Genomic DNA, 20,479 nt, shown 5'->3' on the forward strand with positions numbered 1-20,479 from the left:
GCAAGCAAGCAACCCAGAGACTATGACTGTAAGTCCTCAACCTCCACTGGCTGTGAGTTTGAGCAAGTTACTAGGTGATCATGTACATTTGTTTTCTTAAAATTAAAATAGCGGTAACAACCACAGGACTGTCTACATTGGGACAGGGACTTAGAATCCCTGGGTAAGCACCTAACTTCTTTTTTTTTTTTCTTTTTGCCCTTGGGGTTATTTTTAATTGGAAAAATAGCCCACAATTATACATGGACTTTCTTTCCATAAGAAAATACATATTTAAAAAAATATTTTGTTAGGGCTTCCCTGGTGGCGCAGTGGTTGAGAGTCCGCCTGCCGATGCGGGGGATGCGGGTTCGTGCCCCGGTCCGGGAAGATCCCACATGCCACGGAGCGGCTGGGCCCGTGAGCCATGGCCGCTGAGCCTGCGCGTCCGGAGCCTGTGCTCCGCAATGGGAGAGGCCACAACAGTGAGAGGCCCGCGTTCCGCAAAAAAAAAAAAAAAAAAAAATATATATATATATATATATATATATATATTTTGTTAAATACAAGCCCTGGGTGTTACACAACTGCTGACTCAATTTCAATCTGTCCTGGGCTGGGAATCAGAAAGAAGATTCATAGGACACAAGATATACCCAGTTCACTTAAATTCAAAGCACACAAACCAAGTATCAGTAGTATAGCATTAAGCTAAACAGCAATGGCATCAGGAGTTCTCGAGACATCTCAGGTGCAGATGCTAGGCCCTCGGCCTCGGGAGGACTATTCCATTGCAAGAGATGAAACTGAAGTGCACGGGGTTCACTTCAATTTAGGAATGAAGCCCCTCTCATCCCTCATCTAACTTTTATACTATTCCAGATAACTCTTCTTGGAGAACAAAGCACTTAGCTTCTCTAGGCCTCAGTTCCTTACCTGGAAAATAACAATTTCTGACTAGATGACAGGTATATTTGCTCTGTCTAGTTAAAGGTCTACGATTCTAAAATAAGCTGCAGTGAAAAAATAGACTAAAAATGCTTTGATAAAAGTTTAGAGTGTTATACATATGCACAGCATAGGTTGAAAAGGCCAATAAGGGAAAGATAACATCTGGTCAAAAGATTCTAAAATTACCCATCATTCTTCTGAACTATTCATGCTTTTTAAGGAGCTTTCTTTGGAGCTGCCTATCAATTGCATACCATACAAAAGCATTCTTATAGAATACACTGTAATATTGCTCACCAACCTCAAAAACTCACTTTCTTTATTTGTAGCTAATAGATATATAGCAAAGAGCTGCATGTCATTAACGATAACTTAAGTTATCTTTTGGTTCACGGCTTTCCATGGATTATTAATGGCATAACACATTAATTCTTCTTTCAGGGGTGACCTTTACAACACCATTAATGCTCACAGCTTTTATCCAACTACATTATTACTCATTACAGTTTCAGCTTTCAACATCTGTATTTGTTGAAAAGAGAAAAGTAAATTGTAGTGGCATCAAATCCTTGGAAAATAGGAGGGATGTGTATGTGGCGGAGGGACATTTCAGGGAAAAAAGAAATGAGAAGTTTTAGTAGTGGAAAAAGTCAGATGATAAATGTCATTAAATACATTCTTGTCTTTCTAAAGTATTTTGTCATACTGAATCCCTGGAATGCTGAAGTAAAAAATCCTCACGTGGCAAAAAATGCAAATATATTAGTTATTCCCTTAGTTAAATATTCCAGTTCTGGGGATATTACAAAAGTAGCTCATATACCAACACTGTGATATTTATGAGCTTTCGTGTCTACTAGGCAAGTGAATCATTCTTGCCAAATGAAATATCTTTCACATGCTTCGGACATGAAAGCAAATCTTATCTTGGTGTCCATTTAGGATGTTGAGCAGAGTTAACAGAGAGATCATAACAGAATGGTGCACACGATAAAAAGAACGCATATGCCCCAAACCATTTTCAAACTTCTCAAAACCTCAGCTTTCGCTGTTTCTTTTCTCACTGCTGCCCCACTGGCCCAGACTGACTTCCTCTTTGCAAATAATCTGGAATTCAACATTGTAGAGATAGAAGCATTTGAAATACACTCCTTCAGCTTTCCTTCTGTCCATCCCACAATTTCTCTGTAACTTTACCTCTTTTTTCCTCATTTCCTTCAGTCTTAGAGAAAAGAGGGGGCATTTCTTCTTTCCAAAGGTAATCCTCTCTCATTTCTTCTTGCTCTGTCATCACCCATGTACTCTTTCATATCTATAGATCTCTCCAACTCACCTTTGTTTATATATATATATATATACACATGATTTCCTATTCTAAAACCTGCCTCTACTCAGCCTTCTCAAAATACGATCCCTTCTCAACCCCAAGGTTACAAAAAGACTGACCCATATATCAGCTGCACTTTCTGTCCTCGTGTTCTTCAAATCCTTCTAACTGATGTTCTGCTAAACCATTCTACAAAATCTCTCTGTTACAGTCTACGTGGCCACAACCTCCAGCTAAATCCTAAGGCGTTTCTTCTGCACGTTCTTTAACTTTTCTACGGAAGATGACACCATTGAATAACCCCTCCTTTTTCAAACTTTAATGTGTCCTAGGTAAACAGGCCATTGCCTTATCTTCATTCTTATTCTAAGATCCTCAATTGTTCTTCATCAGCTTTCCCCCTAACAAAAGCAGGGTGCTTTAAAAATATGTTCAAAGATACTTCGATATTCCTTCCTTCAGAGTTGGAGCCTAATTCCCCTTTCTTTGAGTTGGGCTGGACTTAGTGATTCTCTTATAATGAAAAGAATAAAGTAGAGCTGACTGTGTGTGACTTTGGAGACCAGATCGTAAAAGGCAGCATGGCTTTCTCTCTGCTCTCCCTCCTGGACCACTCACTCTGGGGAAAGTAAGCTGTCATGCTATGAGCAGCTCTATGGAAAGACCCACGTAGCAAAGAACTGAGGTCTTCAGCCAACAGCCATGTGAGTAAGTCATCTTGGAAAAGGATTGTCTATCTCCAGTAAAGTCCTAGGCCCTGGCTTCCATCTTGACTGGAACCGTAAGAGAGACCCTAAGCCAGAACCACCCAGCTAAGCTGCTTCCAGATCCTGACCCTTAGAAGCTATGAGATAATAAATGTTGGCTGTTTTAAGCTGGTGAGATTTAAGTTAGTTAGTTACACAGTAAGAGATAACTAATACAGCAGGTAATACCTGTGATTCCTTACCCCACTTCATTTCTTACCATATGCTTCTTATATTCTTATTTGCTCTGATGGCTTCCAGAACCTCATTACGGAATAATTTCCATGTCTAAAGTTCTAGCATCTCTTTCACATATCAGATTTGCATTAACAATGTCCTCCTGAACTTCTCTATCTAAATGGCTTCTTAAGTTTCAAATTCAACACATACTGAATTTTTATGTTTACATCTTCCCCCAAACCTGCTTCCACTCTGGTCTTCTCTTTCACAGTTCAGGGAGGCACTATTCTGTCTATTTTATAAATTCAAAATCCCAGACTCTTCTGTCTCCAGCTTGAACCTCACCCGGTATGTTCCACTGTGGATAAGTTACATCAATTCTACTTTAATGATACCTCTTCAATCGATCCTCTCCTTTGTTTTATCATTGCTTATTTCTATTTCGTGTAAGTTACTCTTGTCCTACGCTAAAACAATGACTTCCCTGATTCCAGCCCCTTTCTGCTGTCAATACTCTTCTTAAAGTTCCAATCAGATGGGTGTCTGGAGAAAAAGTCAAAAATGTCTTAGGATAGCATCAAATCAGATTCCATCTACCTCTTTCAGTTTTAACTCTGATCACTTTCCACTACACTCATTAGCCAAATCAGTGCCTTTCTCAAAAAGATGATATTTTACTCTGGGTTCTATTTTACAGCCTAAAATGCCTAGGGATGCATCTCTTCTTCAAGGCTCCATTTGAATCAGTCTATCCTTCAACCTTCCCAAATAGAATCTAATACTCTCCTCTTCTTGACTCTAGCATTGTTCTCTGTGCTCTGGAATAGCACTCACAATAGCTGCTTTGTACTATTAAGATACATGACTTCCCCCCAACTAAACCCTAGCCGGGGTTTGTGCTAGCTGGTCTGTGCTAGCTTCCTCATAAAACTGTACGAAAATAATAAGCATCAATAAATGTGGGTTGAAGTAAGCATTGGGGTGGCCAAAAAGTTCGTTCGGGTTTGCTGTACGATGTTATGAAGATCCCAAACGAACTTTTTGGCCAACCCAACATTTACAGTCTAATTTACGTGTTACTAAACTAAAACTATTGGACTTTCTTAAAAGTTAGCTTATAGAAGCATTTTCTAGTGTTTGCTTACTCTACTAAAATGACAATTATGGAGATGCAAAGAGACCGACTTTTTATAATACTTTGGTGTGTACAAGTTAAGTTTCAAGCAACTCGGAACTGAGAAAAAATTGACATCCTGATGGTTGACTGACTGCTGATCCAGGCAGAATGTATTTCATCATTATGTATACTTTGTACACATCACACAAAATGGAAATAAATTTAAATGACTGAAAAGGCAAGTCACCTAACAACAACAATCTGGAACCATTGCTCTCTGTGATTAGTCAGGCCTCTTTTTCATAAACTTAAGAACATCAGTTATATCAACAAACGTAACCAGTTCAATTAGATTCTCAGGGGGACATTATAACTTGGACTTCAGTTATAAATTTCAATTGCATGTTTAAAACAGACCTATGAGGTTCATCATATTGAAACTCTCCTATGGAACTAAAGCGTGATTTGCCATTAAAAGATGCTTTCATTCAATTGCCATAAACAGAAAATCAGCAAGAACAAAAGAAACAGAACTTACCTATTGTGCTAACTCTGGCTGAAGGACTAGCTAATGATGCTGGGACAGAGGCTTTGAGGGGGCCTGCCCCACTGTTTATTCTCAGAGCTGGCATATGGGGAGAGGTGGGTGATGTGGGTGATTTGCCATCAGAGGTCTTGGGTTTAGCTGATAGGTTCAGTGGCTGTGCCACTTCATCCTGCAATGATCATTAGAACATGAGCTGTGATAAGGAAAGTCTGATTAAAAATGCCTAGAAAAACACAGGTATACTGCCTGTCATTTCCCATCAAATACTCTACCAGTGATTTAACATTCAGTCTGAACATTACAGTGTTTGGTTAGCTGTCAACAACGGCACTTTCAACTACATATCATAAAAAAACCTTTGGTATAAGAGAAAGTACATGTGCACTCAACTACCCAGAAAGCATATAACTGATGACACCTGTAAGAAATATTCTTAAAGAAGATATTATTTGTACTATTCATTTTTATTGAAGACAATGCATAATTCGCATGAAACTATGATGTAGATTATTTTTTTTTCAATCTCCAAAGAATAGGTGTTGAGTCCCAAGCATCTTTGGACCCTGGTGCTTAGAGTACCCAGAACATCCCATCATGGAGGAGCTAAATGGTGTGTACCTCTGATTAGAACTGTCCTCCAAATTAAATATAAAAAAGAAGAAAACTTTCTAACTTTCTTAGAAAATAATCTTTTCTCCTAGGTTTCACAGAAACACTTCAGGGTCTCATCTAAAAATAAACATAATTAGCATTATATTAATATATACTATTTATTTATATGCAACACTGTTCTAAACACTTAACATTACATTTTTAAAAATCCAGATTTGTTTTCCACATTTTCCTTACAGTGCACTACATGGTAGCATGAAGAGCTGCATGTGGTCAGCTCAGCATGTATGGCAATTTCCAATTGTTCTAGGCTTGAATAGGTCGAGTTTACATTCTATTTTATACCTTTCTACACTAGCTCTTATGTAAGTTCATATGTAACATTTATGGATACAATTATCACTAAAATGTCTATCACAATATATAAGATCAGATAATCTTAACATTATATTACTTTTCTTTCACTGCAAAGAGAGTTATTCTTTTCTTGTGCTCTAAAATTGGAATATTGTGTCATTTGTACTTTATTGTTTACCTTATATCCAATTTTACACAGGTATTATTGGAGAACAGAAATTTAGTATCCACTTAGGTTCATATTCAGGAGTTAAGAACATAAAATATCTATCAGTAATAGCAGGATTACTTGTTGAAAGTGGAACAATTTAGAATCAAATGGTGTGATGTGGTGACATGGAAACATATTAATTAATGTGTATAAAATTTGATGTATATATTTACCCCAAAGCGTTGAAATAAATCACTTTACAAAAGTGGCAAAAAATGGTATATAATATGATATTTCAAATTTATATTTTAAAAAATGATTTATTGTTATTTGATTCCATGGTTAGCTTCACTTAGGAAACCTATGAACAGGCCAGGGAAAATTACACTTGAACATTTTTTTTCAATTCTATTTTCTGTCTCAGAGAAAATAACAATTATTTGAAAACCCATCACGTAATTCAAATGGCAATCCGGGATCATGTTAGATGCATAATAAATTACTGACCATGATATCAAATTTATATGAATTCACAGAATCTTGGAAAGAAGTAAAATAACTCCATGACTGGCTCAATATACAATTTTGAACTAAGCATTTTAAAAACTACAGGGCAAAAATCACTTCCAGATCTTTCAACATTTAGTTGAGCTAGTCAGCCATAATCCTTATATATGATGGCAGAGCCCCAGGAATATTGTCTTTTTTTCCTATACTCCAGTATGGATGAGAGCTTCTCAAAATGCGATCCTTGAACTGGTACCATCAGCACCACCTGGGAATTTGTTAGAAAAGCAAATTCTCAATCTTAGAAACTTTGGAGGTAGGTTCCAGCAACCTGTGTTTTAACAAGCATTCCCAGGTGATTCTGATGCATACTAACATTTCAGAGACAATGCCTTATACAGTATAAAGGGAGATTATTAAAAAAAAAAAAAAAGGGAGATTATTAAAAATTTTTATTTACTAGGCTTCAAAACCCTTTAAGAATCTTCCTTAATATAAGGAGGTAACATTAAAAATATGTAATGTTATCTCAATCTTTAAAATTTTATCAGAACATATCATATGCTAATAATAATAAATGAAAAGGTATATGCATAATAAACAAAATGCTACTGAGATTCAGTGGGCCGATAAGGATTAGAATTCAGATTTTCTCCCCCTTATTCAGCCTAAATATCCTGTCATATCAGAGCTTTATCAACTATTTACTATGCAACTGTAAATATTCTAGGCACTTTTTCCCTTATGAAAGTTGTACCTGCTTAGTACTTTCTATATGAAACTACAGGCTTTTGTCATGATAGCCTGAAAACTTCTTTTGACAGCATTAAAACTCTTAGAAAAGTTTTGAGGGGATACTTGGAGAAATTACAGGTCACTGTTCCACTTGACTGTGCAGAAAGAAAGGAACATATTCCCAGAGTTGCAACAGAGATTTATGAGTACAGAGGAAATCAAGTGTGAGTGTGTGTACTGGAGGAGAGGTGGTGTCCATGAAGACGATGCAGATGTGGGTGCTGATGGGGTGAAATGTCATACGCTTAGCTTTAAGCATTAAGAACTATTACATGCGGTTGAGTCCGCCTGCCGATGCAGGGGACACGGGTTCGTGCCCCAGTCCGGGAAGATCCCACATGCCACGGAGCGGCTGGGCCCATGAGCCATGGTTGCTGAGCCTGTGTGTCCGGAGCCTGTGCTCCGCAACAGGAGAGGCCACAACAGTGAGAGGCCCGCGTAACGCAAAAAAAAAAAAAAAGAAAAAGAACTATTACATGCGCATACTAAAAAATGACTACCGAAAGCACTGATTAGAGCAAGAGACCCACGGGAAATCTTAATATTCTCCTGTATTCGAGGCAGCACAGAAGTCTGAAAGCCAAAAAGTGCAAAGCCCCAAGGACATAATAGAGGTTGACAGTTCCAAAGTTGATAGAAATGTCATTCAAAATTGCCCTTTCATTCTCTTTCATTGTGTGACCAGGCTAATAGTATATTAAGAACCCACAAGCTTGATCCTTATCCTGGTAACTATATAAATAATTTTGACCCATTATATGATATTATTTAACAATTTGCTTCTTTTCATAATTTACTACTGAGCTACTATACCAAATGCCCATTATTCATGAAGAATACAAAAATTACAGAAGTTTCCCATTTTCTATTAATTATTTCTCATTTGACTAGATGAAACTTTTAAAACCCTAGCTGTAAAATGGAACTGGACTATTTATTTATGACATGCATTCTCATAATTACGAATATGCACAATAAACGCAAAAGGTAAGGTTTTTTCTACATCGTTTTTTCATTTGCGATATCTTATTATTTAGGAGAAATGTGAAAGCTTAGCATGATTAACCAGTATTCTTAACAAATAAAACATACATTTTAACCAGTATTCTTAACAAATAAAACATACACTGGTGGCGCAGTGGTTGAGAGTCTGCCTGCCGATGCAGCGGACACGGGTTCGTGTCCCATATGCCGGGGAGCGGCTGGGCCCGTGAGCCATGGCCACTGAGCCTGCGCGTCCGGAGCCTGTGCTCCGCAACGGGAGAGGCCACAACAGTGAGAGGCCTGCGTACCGCAAAAAAAAAAAAAAAAAAAAAATATATATATATATATAAATACTTTACATGTAAAAAATGTAAGTAATTTTCAAGGTCAGGAAAGCAGTGGGAAAGATAGTATTTCTATCAAGTACACTGTCAGGCAGTGAGGAAAGCGATTCCCTTTTAATTGTCCACTTGTTGAATGATGTTGTCAGTTGAAAACTTTTGGAAATAGCACATTTCATACTTATTTCATTTATACAGAAAGTAATAGTTAAGAAGAATCCTACGTAGCTGTTGAGTAGCTCTAAACTTGTATATGATAATTATAAGGCAAGCATTTAAGCTTAAGTAAATGTGTAAGCTAGGGTAAGCAAGTTTTAACTAGCTGAAGTCTATATTCTACCTAGCTATGGAATCACTATAAATATTTCAAATCATTTATTTAATCTTTAATACTGTGAAGTCATGAATAACTTCAGAAAGGAAACTAATGCTCAGAAAGGTCTAATGAAACCCAGGTTTTTGGTCTCTACAATACTCTTTTCATTTACATGACGAATTTAAACTTAAAGAGATGTTAATGAAATATAATTTCTGGAATTCAGCCCTAGCCATATAATTCTATCACATAATAAACCACATAAAGGTCAGTACACATGCAATAAAATGAACTAATACACACATTTGGTACTGTATACATTAGTTTAAAAGTTAAAGCACAAATTGTTAACTTGTTTTGGTGATTTTTTAAATGCTCCTCTGTTCTCTACACCATATGGCATCGAAAATTCCCTTCAGTAATGCTAAAGACTTATTAGACTATTCTTTGAGAAAAACACCAAAGGTTCATGTACAATATGGCAGAAAATATAACAATTCATACAATAATGTGTGAGAATACTATTTTGTATGTCCAAATACGTCCAAAAGTTTTAGGAACCAATTCATGATTATACATTCCCCTAATAAGGAATTATCTAATCTTAGTTAAATATAAAATCGTTAACAAGAATGCAAAACGAGGGCAATCCAAAAATCATATAGTTCAGGCATGTTCCACTTATTTAGCTACTATGACTTGTCTCAAAGCAAACATTTCACTTAACATCAGCTTGTGGTCGGTCACAGTACTAGAAATACTGTGGCGGTTCTAATGAATTTGTATCCCAATCCCACACACATATAAATTATAAATGAGATAAAGAAAAGAATTTGACACAAATATATTGCCTTGGATGCACTGAAGAAATACCAGTTGTGATCATGAATGCAGGGATGATTCCACAAAAACTTAACAAACACTGTAAAATAACTATATAAAGTTAAAATATATTTCATTCACATGGTTTTCAAATCATAAGTTTATGCTAGGAAAAACATGTTACTCTATTATAACTGTATCATATCCATAATTTTATAATGTGTAGAGACCAAATTAGTTAGGAAATTAAACATAATTTATCAAAGAAAAATCATTCTCCAGAATCCTGGAGGGTTATTTCTCTCTCCCCACTCCTTAGCCTTCATTCATGTTTTTGCTAAAGAATTTTAATAGAGAGCTAGAGAACAGGGATACCAGTAAAGAAGTCTACTTCTTTCTTCCTATTTGCACTCTTGTCCTTCACAACATAGAGCTATACCCACATGCAGGATTCTGGACCACAAGATGTACCAGTAAGGATGTGCAAATGATTATATCTTTCAGTATAAAACTTTCATCTTTATTTACTTCTTTATTCATTCTCATTGTCTAATTGATGATCCAGTTCATGCCATATCACACTTGTCCCCAAATTCTACTTCCTTAAATATTTACCTAAAGTAGTTATTGAAAATCAAACATTTATTTGGCAGTTAACAAGTTTATAGCACTCTGATGACAAAGAACAAGAACATATACATTTATTCAATCATCCATCCATTCATTTGTTATTTATTGAATGGAATTTCAACCATTTAATAATGGCTATTATATGTTGGGAATTAGAAAAATGCAAATCACTTGACATCTAGGCATGTGGCTTTGAGACTTTAGTTTTGTGTGGCCAGTAATAAAGGAACAAAGAGGTGCATTTACTTTTTATTCAAGCCCTAGATATATAGGTATGTGGAAATGTGTCTTATTTTAGCTGAATGCTTGAAGGACAGTTTGTCTACGCACTTAACACATTGTTTTATTTATAAATATGCTTTGATTCTTTAATAGCCATGCAATGACTTAATAAACTCTATGTATATAATTTCAGGCTACTTCCTGTGCACAATTTGGAAACTGTCCCCATACATATCATAAATACTCATGTGAAGTAAGTAGCAATACTAACACATGGGAGGAGTAAAAGCATTCATGAAACATGCTGCAAAATTAATCACGATACTGCTATTATCCTCTCTAATGAAATAATCTTGTTAAATTAAGTACGGAAGCTACACGACAAGCTGAATTGCACAATGTGCACTGAGGCCGCACCTCTCTTCCCTAGCTTGTGTTCACATTCATCTTTTTCTTCTTCTGTCCCTATTGTTCACTGTAAGAGCCCTCTTTCACCTTTCCCACCCAAATAAGGCTTTTTTCCCCTACGGTTTAGTAGAAAAAACAGTAAACAGTAGAGAGAAAAACAAAACAAATACCATGAGATCTCCAAAAAGTCTGGTGTGTCCTTGATTTTTCCTTCATGAAGAATTTAGAGGAGAAAAGGTTTACATTTATGTGCAAGAGTCAATTAAAGTAATATAATATAAAACAAAGTGTAACAATCTTAAAATTATTTTCTTAGCTCCTGAAGAGTTAGGAATCCTACTCAGGTGGCCACCCCAACTCTATACTTAGTAGCTTTCTGTCACCAGAAAATCAAGTTTATCATCTTAGAGAGCACGTAGTCCTGAAGTCCTTTTCATGAACACACCCTTACTTTTGGACTTCCAGATTGCAAGATGCCTTGTTAACCAGGTAGAGAGAACTCCAGGAATTCTCTGATAGGTATGCTTTTGCTGTGTTAATGTTACCATTAGACTTGATTGCCATTTAAATTCAAGTCTTAAGTTATTTAGCTGATGGTAATATGGTCTAGCTTCTCATTTGCCTTCCTCATTTTGCCATTTTACACTTTTACTACACCTGCTTCTTTTAAAAGTGTATGTTGGCCATCATCAAAAAATCTAGAAACAATAAGTGCTGGAGAGGGTGTGGAGAAAAGGGAACCCTCTTCCACTGCTGGTGGGAATGTGAATTGGTACAGCCACTATGGAGAACAGTATGGAGGTTCCTTAAAAAACTACAAATAGAACTATCATATGACCCAGCAATCCCACTACTGGGCATATACCCTGAGAAAACCAAAATCCAAAAAGAGTCATGTACCAAAATGTTCATTGCAGCTCTATTTACAATAGCCAGGAGATGGAAACAACCTAAGTGTCCATCATCGGATGAATGGATAAAGAAGATGTGGCACATATATACAATGGAATATTACTCAGCCATAAGAAGAAATGAAATTGAGTTATTTGTAGTGAGGTGGATGGACCTAGAGTCTGTCATACAGAGTGAAGTAAGTCAGAAAGAGAAAGACAAATACCGTATGCTAACACATATATATGGAATATAAGAAAAAAAAATGTCATGAAGAACCTAGGGGTAAGATGGGAATAAAGACACAGACCTACTAGAGAATGGACCTGAGGATATGGGGAGGGGGAAGGGTAAGCTGTGACAAAGTGAGAGAGAGGCATGGACATATATACACTACCAAACGTAAAATAGATAGCTAGTGGGAAGCAGCTGCATAGCACAGGGAGATCAGCTCAGTGCTTTGTGACCGCCTGGAGGGGTGGGATAGGGAGGGTGGGAGGGAGGGAGACGCAAGAGGGAGGAGATATGGGAACGTATGTATATGTATAACTGATTCACTTTGTTATAAAGCAGAAACTAACACACCATTGTAAAGCAATTATACTCCAATAAAGATGTAAAAAAAAAAAACCAAAAACGTGTATGTTAGCAGTGTAGTTGGGGAACATTTGCTTCAATGTGGTAATTACACATCGCTTTTACATTTACCCTGTTGGCCCTTAATTAATTTAAAGGTGTTCAAAACATATTCATCATTTAATTTGTTGTTTAAAATGCCTCCTGTTCTTTCCCCGTTAATATCTTGATAGATTATTTTCCTTGTTTTCCGACTTCAGTGATTTAAAGCCGCAAAACTGTAAATTATACCCACAAAGACACCCATACATATATTTGAAAACAAGGAGAGGAAAGATTGTGGCTTCCGGAATATCAGTAATATTTCACATTCATTTTTTAATGAAATAATTTCTTTGAAATTTCTAAACCAAATAATGTCATTCTTTCTACACACAAAGTTCTTCTGTGATAGCCAGCTTCCACGATGCTCCCCCCCCCCAGTAATTCTTGCCTCCGGGTATTCCCCTGTGTATTCCCCTCCCACAGTGAATAGGACTGATCTACATAACCAACAGGATACTGCAGAAATGACAGCTTGACTCCTGATGCTTGGTCATAAAAGACATTGCAGCTTCTACTTTCCTCTTTCTTGAATCACTTGCTCTGGGGTGGCAGGGTTTCTCAACTTCGGCACTTTTGATTTTCGGCTGAATAACTCTTTGTTGTGAGTGACTGTCCTGTGCATTGCAGAATGTTTAGCAGTATCCCTGGCCTCAACCAGTAGATGCTTGTAGCACTCCTGTCCAAGTTGCAGCAACCGAAATTATAGCCAGACACTGCCAAATGTTTCCTGAGGGACAAAATCACCCTCAGGGGTAAGTCAGTTGCCATGTTGTGAGGACACTCAAACAACCAATGGAGAGATCCACCTGGCAAGGAACTGAGGCCTCCTGCCACTAACCAGGACTTCTAGTTAGGCATGTGAGTAAGCCACTTTGCAAGTGGATATACTAGCACCAGTCAAGTTTTCAAATGACTGCAACCCCAGTGAATATACCAGTACCAGACAAGCTTTCAAATGACTAACCTCAGTTGACAACTTGATTGCAACCACAGGAGACTCTTAGCCAGATCCACCCAAGTAATCTACTCTCAAATTCATGACCCACAGAAACTGTGTGAGATAAGTGTTTGTTGTCTGAAGTCACTAAATTTGGGGATATTTTGTGAGGCAGCAATACTGAATCCATCCTCTCAAAGAGAAGACTGTAGCCAATATATGTTAAGTTCTTATATGATTCCAAAGCATTTTTTACCAAGACCTCACTTTGACTCCTGGAAAAATACTTGTTCCTCATTCTTCAACCATAATATGTGAATACATTTCATGAATCTTCCTCAGTTTTATGTATTTTGAGAGCTAGTTGTCATCCTTTTCTCCTTTTTCTTTCCTTCTCTTTTAATATTTCCTCTCCCTTCTCTTGAACATTTCTAACTCAGCTTTTGAGACTTTAATTTTAGATAAACTCTCTATCTAACTGCTACTTTTTATTTTCAAAACGTTCTAAAAATAAACTGTAGAAATATAGTTTCTGTACATTTACTTAGAAGAGTGTCATATGGGAAGATCTTTAGCTCACAATACCAAATGAAAACCCACTCACAGAAATACTGCAGAGTAAATTTTCTGAACTATTTGAAAAGGAGAAGAACAGGAGGAATACAAGTGTCAACAATAATATTTGATGAGAACAGTGATAACACGAAACAGTATAAAGTGTATGGTGTTTCAGATTCACCTTTGTTTAACCTCTGGTCCCTGGACAGCTTCAAATTCCTAATAATAATTGTTATTTTGTCCTGTGGTATTCATTACATCTGGATGACTGCTATTATCTTTTAAAATGATTTACAGTTCTTCTACCAAGAGGCTAAAAGAAAGCACAGAGCAGTAAGAGTTGATGTTAATAATCATACCAGTTCCTTTTATTAAACTCTAAATGTAAATCTCCAAAAGCTTTTAGAAAATGCTTTTAGAGAAATTAGAGTTGGTCATTCCGTGTACAAGAAGAATTAAGTGTTTTCTTGGCACCACCTGACCAGCCCTTCAACTAATAATTAGAAAGCATTTGTCACTGTTACTTTTCTGTTAGCTCCACTTGAATATATGTGAAAAAAAACCCCAAGAACTCCAAAGTTATCAGATGTTGGAATGGATTCACATGCAAAAAAGCAGAAGTCCTCAGAGCAATACAGATTCACAGCATGAAATTTAAGGAAGTAGAAGCCACACTGATCAAATTCTACTGCCACCTCTATGGTGGGGATGGTACTTCTACCTGTACCTGAATGTACAGAACCAACCTCTTTACCTCAATCTACAAAAGGAATTAACACCAAAAGAACAGCAGAACAATATAAACAACACCAATACAAATGAGTGTAGGCTCTTTGTCCCACTGGGGTCACATAAAGCAGAGGTAGTTATAACACATGGAGGCCTATTATTCAGGGGGAGGAAACACTCATAAAACTGTGAAAAGACTGAGTTGATCTTGCAACAAAACAAAATAGAATACTTGGAATACTGAGAGGGCTAAAAAAAATTCCTTAAAAAATATCTGGGGATTCAATCTTTTAGGGATTTAAATTTTTGAAGATCCTGGGAAAAGTTTGGTCTGGTTACAAGCAGATAGATCATCTTTATTTACTTATTTAAAAAATTTTTTTTTCAACATCTTTATTGGAGTATAATTGCTCTACAATGATGCATTAGCTTCTGCTGTATAACAAAGTGAATCAGCCATATGTATACACATATCCCCATATCCCCTCCCTCTCACGTCTCCCTCCCACCCTCCCTATCCCACCCCTCTAGGTGGTCACAAAGCACCGAGCTGATCTCCCTGTGCTATGCAGCTGCTTCCAACCATTCATTCTCCATTTGGTAGTGTATATATGTCCATGCCACTCTCTCACCTTGTCCCACCCCACGCTTTCCCCTCCCCATAGATCATCTTTAAATAGCCAACCCAGGAGAAAAAAGGAGAATAAATAGAAGGCACAGTCATACGTAAGTCATTTAATACTAACTCTAACTAATTAAATCCAAGTTCTCATTTCCAATTCCCCCACATGCACGTATAGGTTCTAACGGGCACAAATCCCCAACAGTCTGGTGACCCCACTCTGACTGTTTCATGTTTAATCCAGTTATGACAGTTAACCACTGTATGGGTGTATCTTGGGGAGACTTGAGAAAGGGCCAAATCGTCTAAGGTACAGAACTCTGGGGAAGGATGGACGTGCACACGTGTGTCTGTGCGTATGAGTATGTGTGTGTGCAATGGATTTGACAGTGAATGAAACATAAAGCAAGAAGGTTAGGGAAGACTAAGGCAGCACCCTATTATTAGTGACTATAACGATCATCCCACTGTATTTCATTTTATTGCATTAGTTGTTTTCCTGAATTGTTGATGGCAAAATAATCAGATTTTAAATAGATTAAGAAGACCTTACTCTTCAAAGGGATCTTTACGGATTAGCTGAGTACTCCCACTCTTTACAGTACAACTTACTTGGGGGTAGGCATTAGCATATTAATTGTCTTTTATTACCCACATATACTTTGAATAGAAAAAATACTAAATATTAACTAATATATAATTACATGGACAGTTAAGTTTAATCACTGACTAACTTGATAAATTCTGTTTCTTCCTCTTTTTTTTTCATAAAGTATTTTAAAAATTCTTACATCTACATACAATGCAAATGTCATTTTGACTAGTGAATATCAAAATAGGAGCATATGCACCACCATAAGGTTTCCCTCCATATTTGAATCTCTTCAAATGAATTCCCACCACTTGAATATCAGGGTTCTTCCCAGTCTTCAGAACTTTGCTCCTTTTTCTTTTTGCCCTTAGGGTTGAAGCCTTCACATCTCTGGGACTCATTGATTTCTACTGAGATGTCACCTAACAGAGCCACTGTTAGGAACTTCTTAGTGACAGGCTTCCTATTAATTTTTTTTAAATGTTATGTACGTATGTATGTCTATGTTGGGTCTTTGCTGCTGCATGGGGGCACAACTCTTTGTTGCGGTGTGTGGGCTTCTCATTGCGGCGGCTTCTCTTGTGGTGGAGAACGGGCACTAGGCACGCGGGCTTCAGTAGTTGTGGTGCGCAGGCTCAGTAGCTCTGGCTCGCGGGCTCTGGAGCACAGGCTCAGTAGTTGTGGCGAACGGGCTTAGTTGCTCCGCGGCATGTGGTATCTTCCCAGACCAAGGCTCGAACCCGTGTCCCCTGCATTGGCAGGCAGATTCTTAACCACTGCGCCACCAGGGAAGCCCCTTCCTATTAATTTGACCTGAAACTTTACTAGGTCAGTACATCCAAACTACAACTCTTTTTCACTCCATTCATTGCAGAGGACAAGGGGCAGTCATTGAAAACAAAGGATTAAAAGTCCAAAGATAAGTAAAAATAAAACGTAAACGCAAAACTCATTTCTCTCACTCCCACTTATCTTAACCCAGAGCAATTCTCACCCGTCAGATGAAGAGCAGTATTAGTGATCTTCCTTTCTGAATATAGATTTAGAAGAGTTGTCCTATTTGCCCTGGTCTTTTTTTTTTTCTCATGTGATACGTTTATTCTTTAATTTGTTCCATAAGCATCTTTTTAGAAATTATTCCCAACTGTGCTAGTCATGGGGGAGAAGGAATTTCTATTCCAGTTGGTGAAGCAATATATAGACACTAAACGACACAACAGTTTAAGGCTATGGAAGCTGCTAGAAAATTGTAATACAGTTAGTTAACTCTTGAACAACTTGGGGGTTTGAGGCAGTGACCCCCTTGCACAGTCGAAAATCTGAGTATAACTTTTGACTCCCCCAAAACTTAACTACTAACAGCCTACTGTTGACTGGAAGCCTTACAGATAACATAAACAGTTGATTAACACATATTTTGTATGTATATACATATACATTTGTATGTATATGTATATGTACATATATTTGTATGCATTCATGACATACCTAACTTTTTCTTAATTTCTTCAGTATTTCTAGGCTATGCAGTTTGTCTGCAAGTTTTTTCAAATTGTCACAAATCTCCAAAAAACTTTCCAATGTATTTGTTGAAAGAAACCTTTGCATAAGTGGACCCATGCAGTTCAAACCCATGTTGTTTAAAGGCCAACTACATTTAAAGAAATATGATTGTGATTAATCTAAAAGAGTGCCATGAAAGAAATTCTTCTGAAAAAAACCTGTATTTTATTTAGTCTAGATTATTTAGACCAAACTTTGTCACAAATGTGGTTGATTCACTAGTCTAGGACTGGGATTTGGATTTTGGATCTTAGATATTTAATTTAAATGCAATTTTCAGAACTTTTTCAAAAGGTTATCATTTCCTTATTCTGTTGATCCTGACACCTCATTTTCTGAAGAGTTTGAAAACACAGAAAGGTGTCAAGGGCATGAGCTCTTAGAACACTTAGTCCTATAAAATTTGCTACTTGGGACTAGATGATTATTACCAGAAATAAAGATTATTTTCCCTTCCCTGAGATATTCATCAAAAGCAATTATTTTCTAATTGTGACTGACAAAGTATTTTTTTCCTTTTTCCTTTTCTCCTAATTAACCTATTAGAGAGTTAATAAAACAAAAGGCATGGTATATGCCTAATTGAATACAAAATTATGCAATTTTTACCTGGGAACTTCTCCCCACTCCAAAAGAAATGCTGATTTTATAAAGCCATTTTGTCATCAAGAGAGCTAGTTTCGGGACTTCCCTGGTGGCTCAGTGGTTAAGAATCCACTTGCCAATGTAGGGGACATGGGTTCGAGCCCTGGTCCGGGAAGATCCCACATGCCGTGGAGCAACTAAGCCTGTGCACCACTACTGAGCCTGCGCTCTAGAGCCCACGAGCCACAACTACTGAGCCCGTGAGCCACAACTACTGAAGACTGTGCATCTAGAGCCTGTGCTCCACAACAAGAGAAGAAGCCACCGCAATGAGAAGCCCGTGAACCGCAACGAAGAGTAGCCCTGGCTCGCCGCAACTAGAGAAAGCCTGCATGCAGCCTCAATGCAGCCAGAAATAAATATATAAATAAATAAATTTACATTAAAAAAAGAGAGCTAGTTCCAAAGAAGAAATAAATGCTAATAATTCTGTACACTATTGTTACATAAATATTTGGGGAGAGTCAATTAAATATCATAAAATATATAAAAGTACATTTAGTAAGCTTAATAATCCATATACTATTTAAAATAATTTGAATACTTTTATATCTGTTCATTTTAATGCTGATTTTCTAATACTATTCAATTTACTCCCTGACAACTAAACTTTACAGGTTACAAAAGCATCCTCATACATTTTGTCTTACTTTAAGTCTCACAGCAAGAGTGTGAGATATTATCAATCTCACTTCACAGATGAAGAAACTGAAGTTAGAGATATTCAAAGATTTGCCAATAGTCATAACTTCATTAAGCTTCTGACTCAAACCCAAGTCACTGGGCCATTAAGTCTAGGCAACTTTTCAGAGCTGCCTCTTATCTAAATGCCAACAGGGAAAAAACTGTTAAGCAATTTCTTTGAAAAATCAGACTAATAACTGAAATCTTGCAGTTTCTTCTTAATTCTGAAGAGATTTTTATACCTCATTATGATAGGGATCATTAAGAGCTCAATTTGGATAATATTAATCTGGGCCCTTGCAAAAAATTTATAATATTGTATCATGAAATATTTTAACAAAATAGCTACAAGTAAATTCCAAATGTATTCATGTATCTAAATTATACATCAAAAGAGTACATATTTCAAGGAAATGCCATAAACATCCTCAACACTATTATTTAAGTGGACTTATTTTATTTCAACATAAAACATATGTCAATTTATATATATCCAAATGCTGCCCAGTCATTTAGAGAGGAACTAATATTACAAGAAATGAAAGAGAGGATGGAAAAGACCTTTAGCCCACCTAATGGCCTGACCAACGGCTATGAATCCATCCCAGGTTTATTTCAAATGAGTTGTGTCAAAGGTTACCCACAGGCCATTTTATAGTGATTTATAGCTGATGTCTCCAAATATCCTTTTATTTTAATGATAATCTCGATAGAGTCATTGAGGCATTCTTTGTCTTCATGGCAGTGACCAGGAGGGAACTGACGTCTTTAGAAAATTCTAAGGGTTGAGGATTATTTATATAGAATGGCAGTTAAGGCCAGTTTTTATGTTGTACCCTGGAGACAAAATAATTTTTTCTCAACATATTGAAGATGCTTAGCTTGATTATATATTCTGCCTATCATTGTTATAATATTAAATTGAAGGTATAGTCCAAAGAGAATTCAATAAACATGAAAAGGCTTAGAATTGAGCATCAGGTAAGAGTCTGATTTTAACTATAATGATCTCAAATTTGTATTAAGGCTCTCACAGCATAATGATTCTTAAGTGTCTGTATTGAGTTAAGCATGTCGTGAAGCATGAGGAATTGCAAGATTGATTTATCAGATATTCATTTAAGAAATAGTCAATTAAAATAATGCGTAGTGAAACTCAGCTGTAATGCCTCCTGTTTAATTTTTCCCAACCCATAACATTAAGGGAATAATACATTCCACAGTCTGGATGGCATAAAAGATTTTATATAGCAATTGTAATGATATCATTACATAAGAGTTTTGATGATATCTTTTAAACTGAACTAAGGAGGAAGAATGAGTGCATGTACCTTAGATTCGACTTTATTTTGAATGTTGCTTTAGGTCATTAGATTGCCAAATAAAATGAATCTGCATTCTTGATTACTGTAGTAAAGAATGGAATATATATATGTTTATATATAATATCAATAATGTTTATATATAATATAAGCAAATGAATGTATAGGTGAACTATTTCTCTGCCATACTTGAGTAGATTGATTAGCCTAAAAGAGAAGCAGAGAAAGATAATCTTACAAAAGTAAGAGAAAAAAATTTTAAA

The 20,479-nt window shown here is 36.6% G+C and overlaps 1 protein-coding gene across 16 annotated transcripts in view; it reads right to left on the reverse strand.

Moving 5' to 3' along the window:
• The window catches only part of SOX5 (SRY-box transcription factor 5), a 994,587-nt gene that overhangs the window by 39,289 nt on the left and 934,819 nt on the right, over positions 1-20,479 (reverse strand). For all 16 annotated transcript variants that reach the window (XM_082849629.1, XM_082849640.1, XM_082849630.1 and 13 more), the window contains one exon: positions 4,839-5,016. In XM_082849629.1, coding sequence (XP_082705755.1) covers positions 4,839-5,016 — 178 coding nt within the window. The remainder of the gene's footprint in view (positions 1-4,838; positions 5,017-20,479) is intronic.

This window comes from Leucopleurus acutus (genome assembly GCF_964270905.1).
Source record: "Leucopleurus acutus genome assembly, chromosome: 11".
Taxonomy (NCBI): domain Eukaryota; kingdom Metazoa; phylum Chordata; class Mammalia; order Artiodactyla; family Delphinidae; genus Leucopleurus; species Leucopleurus acutus.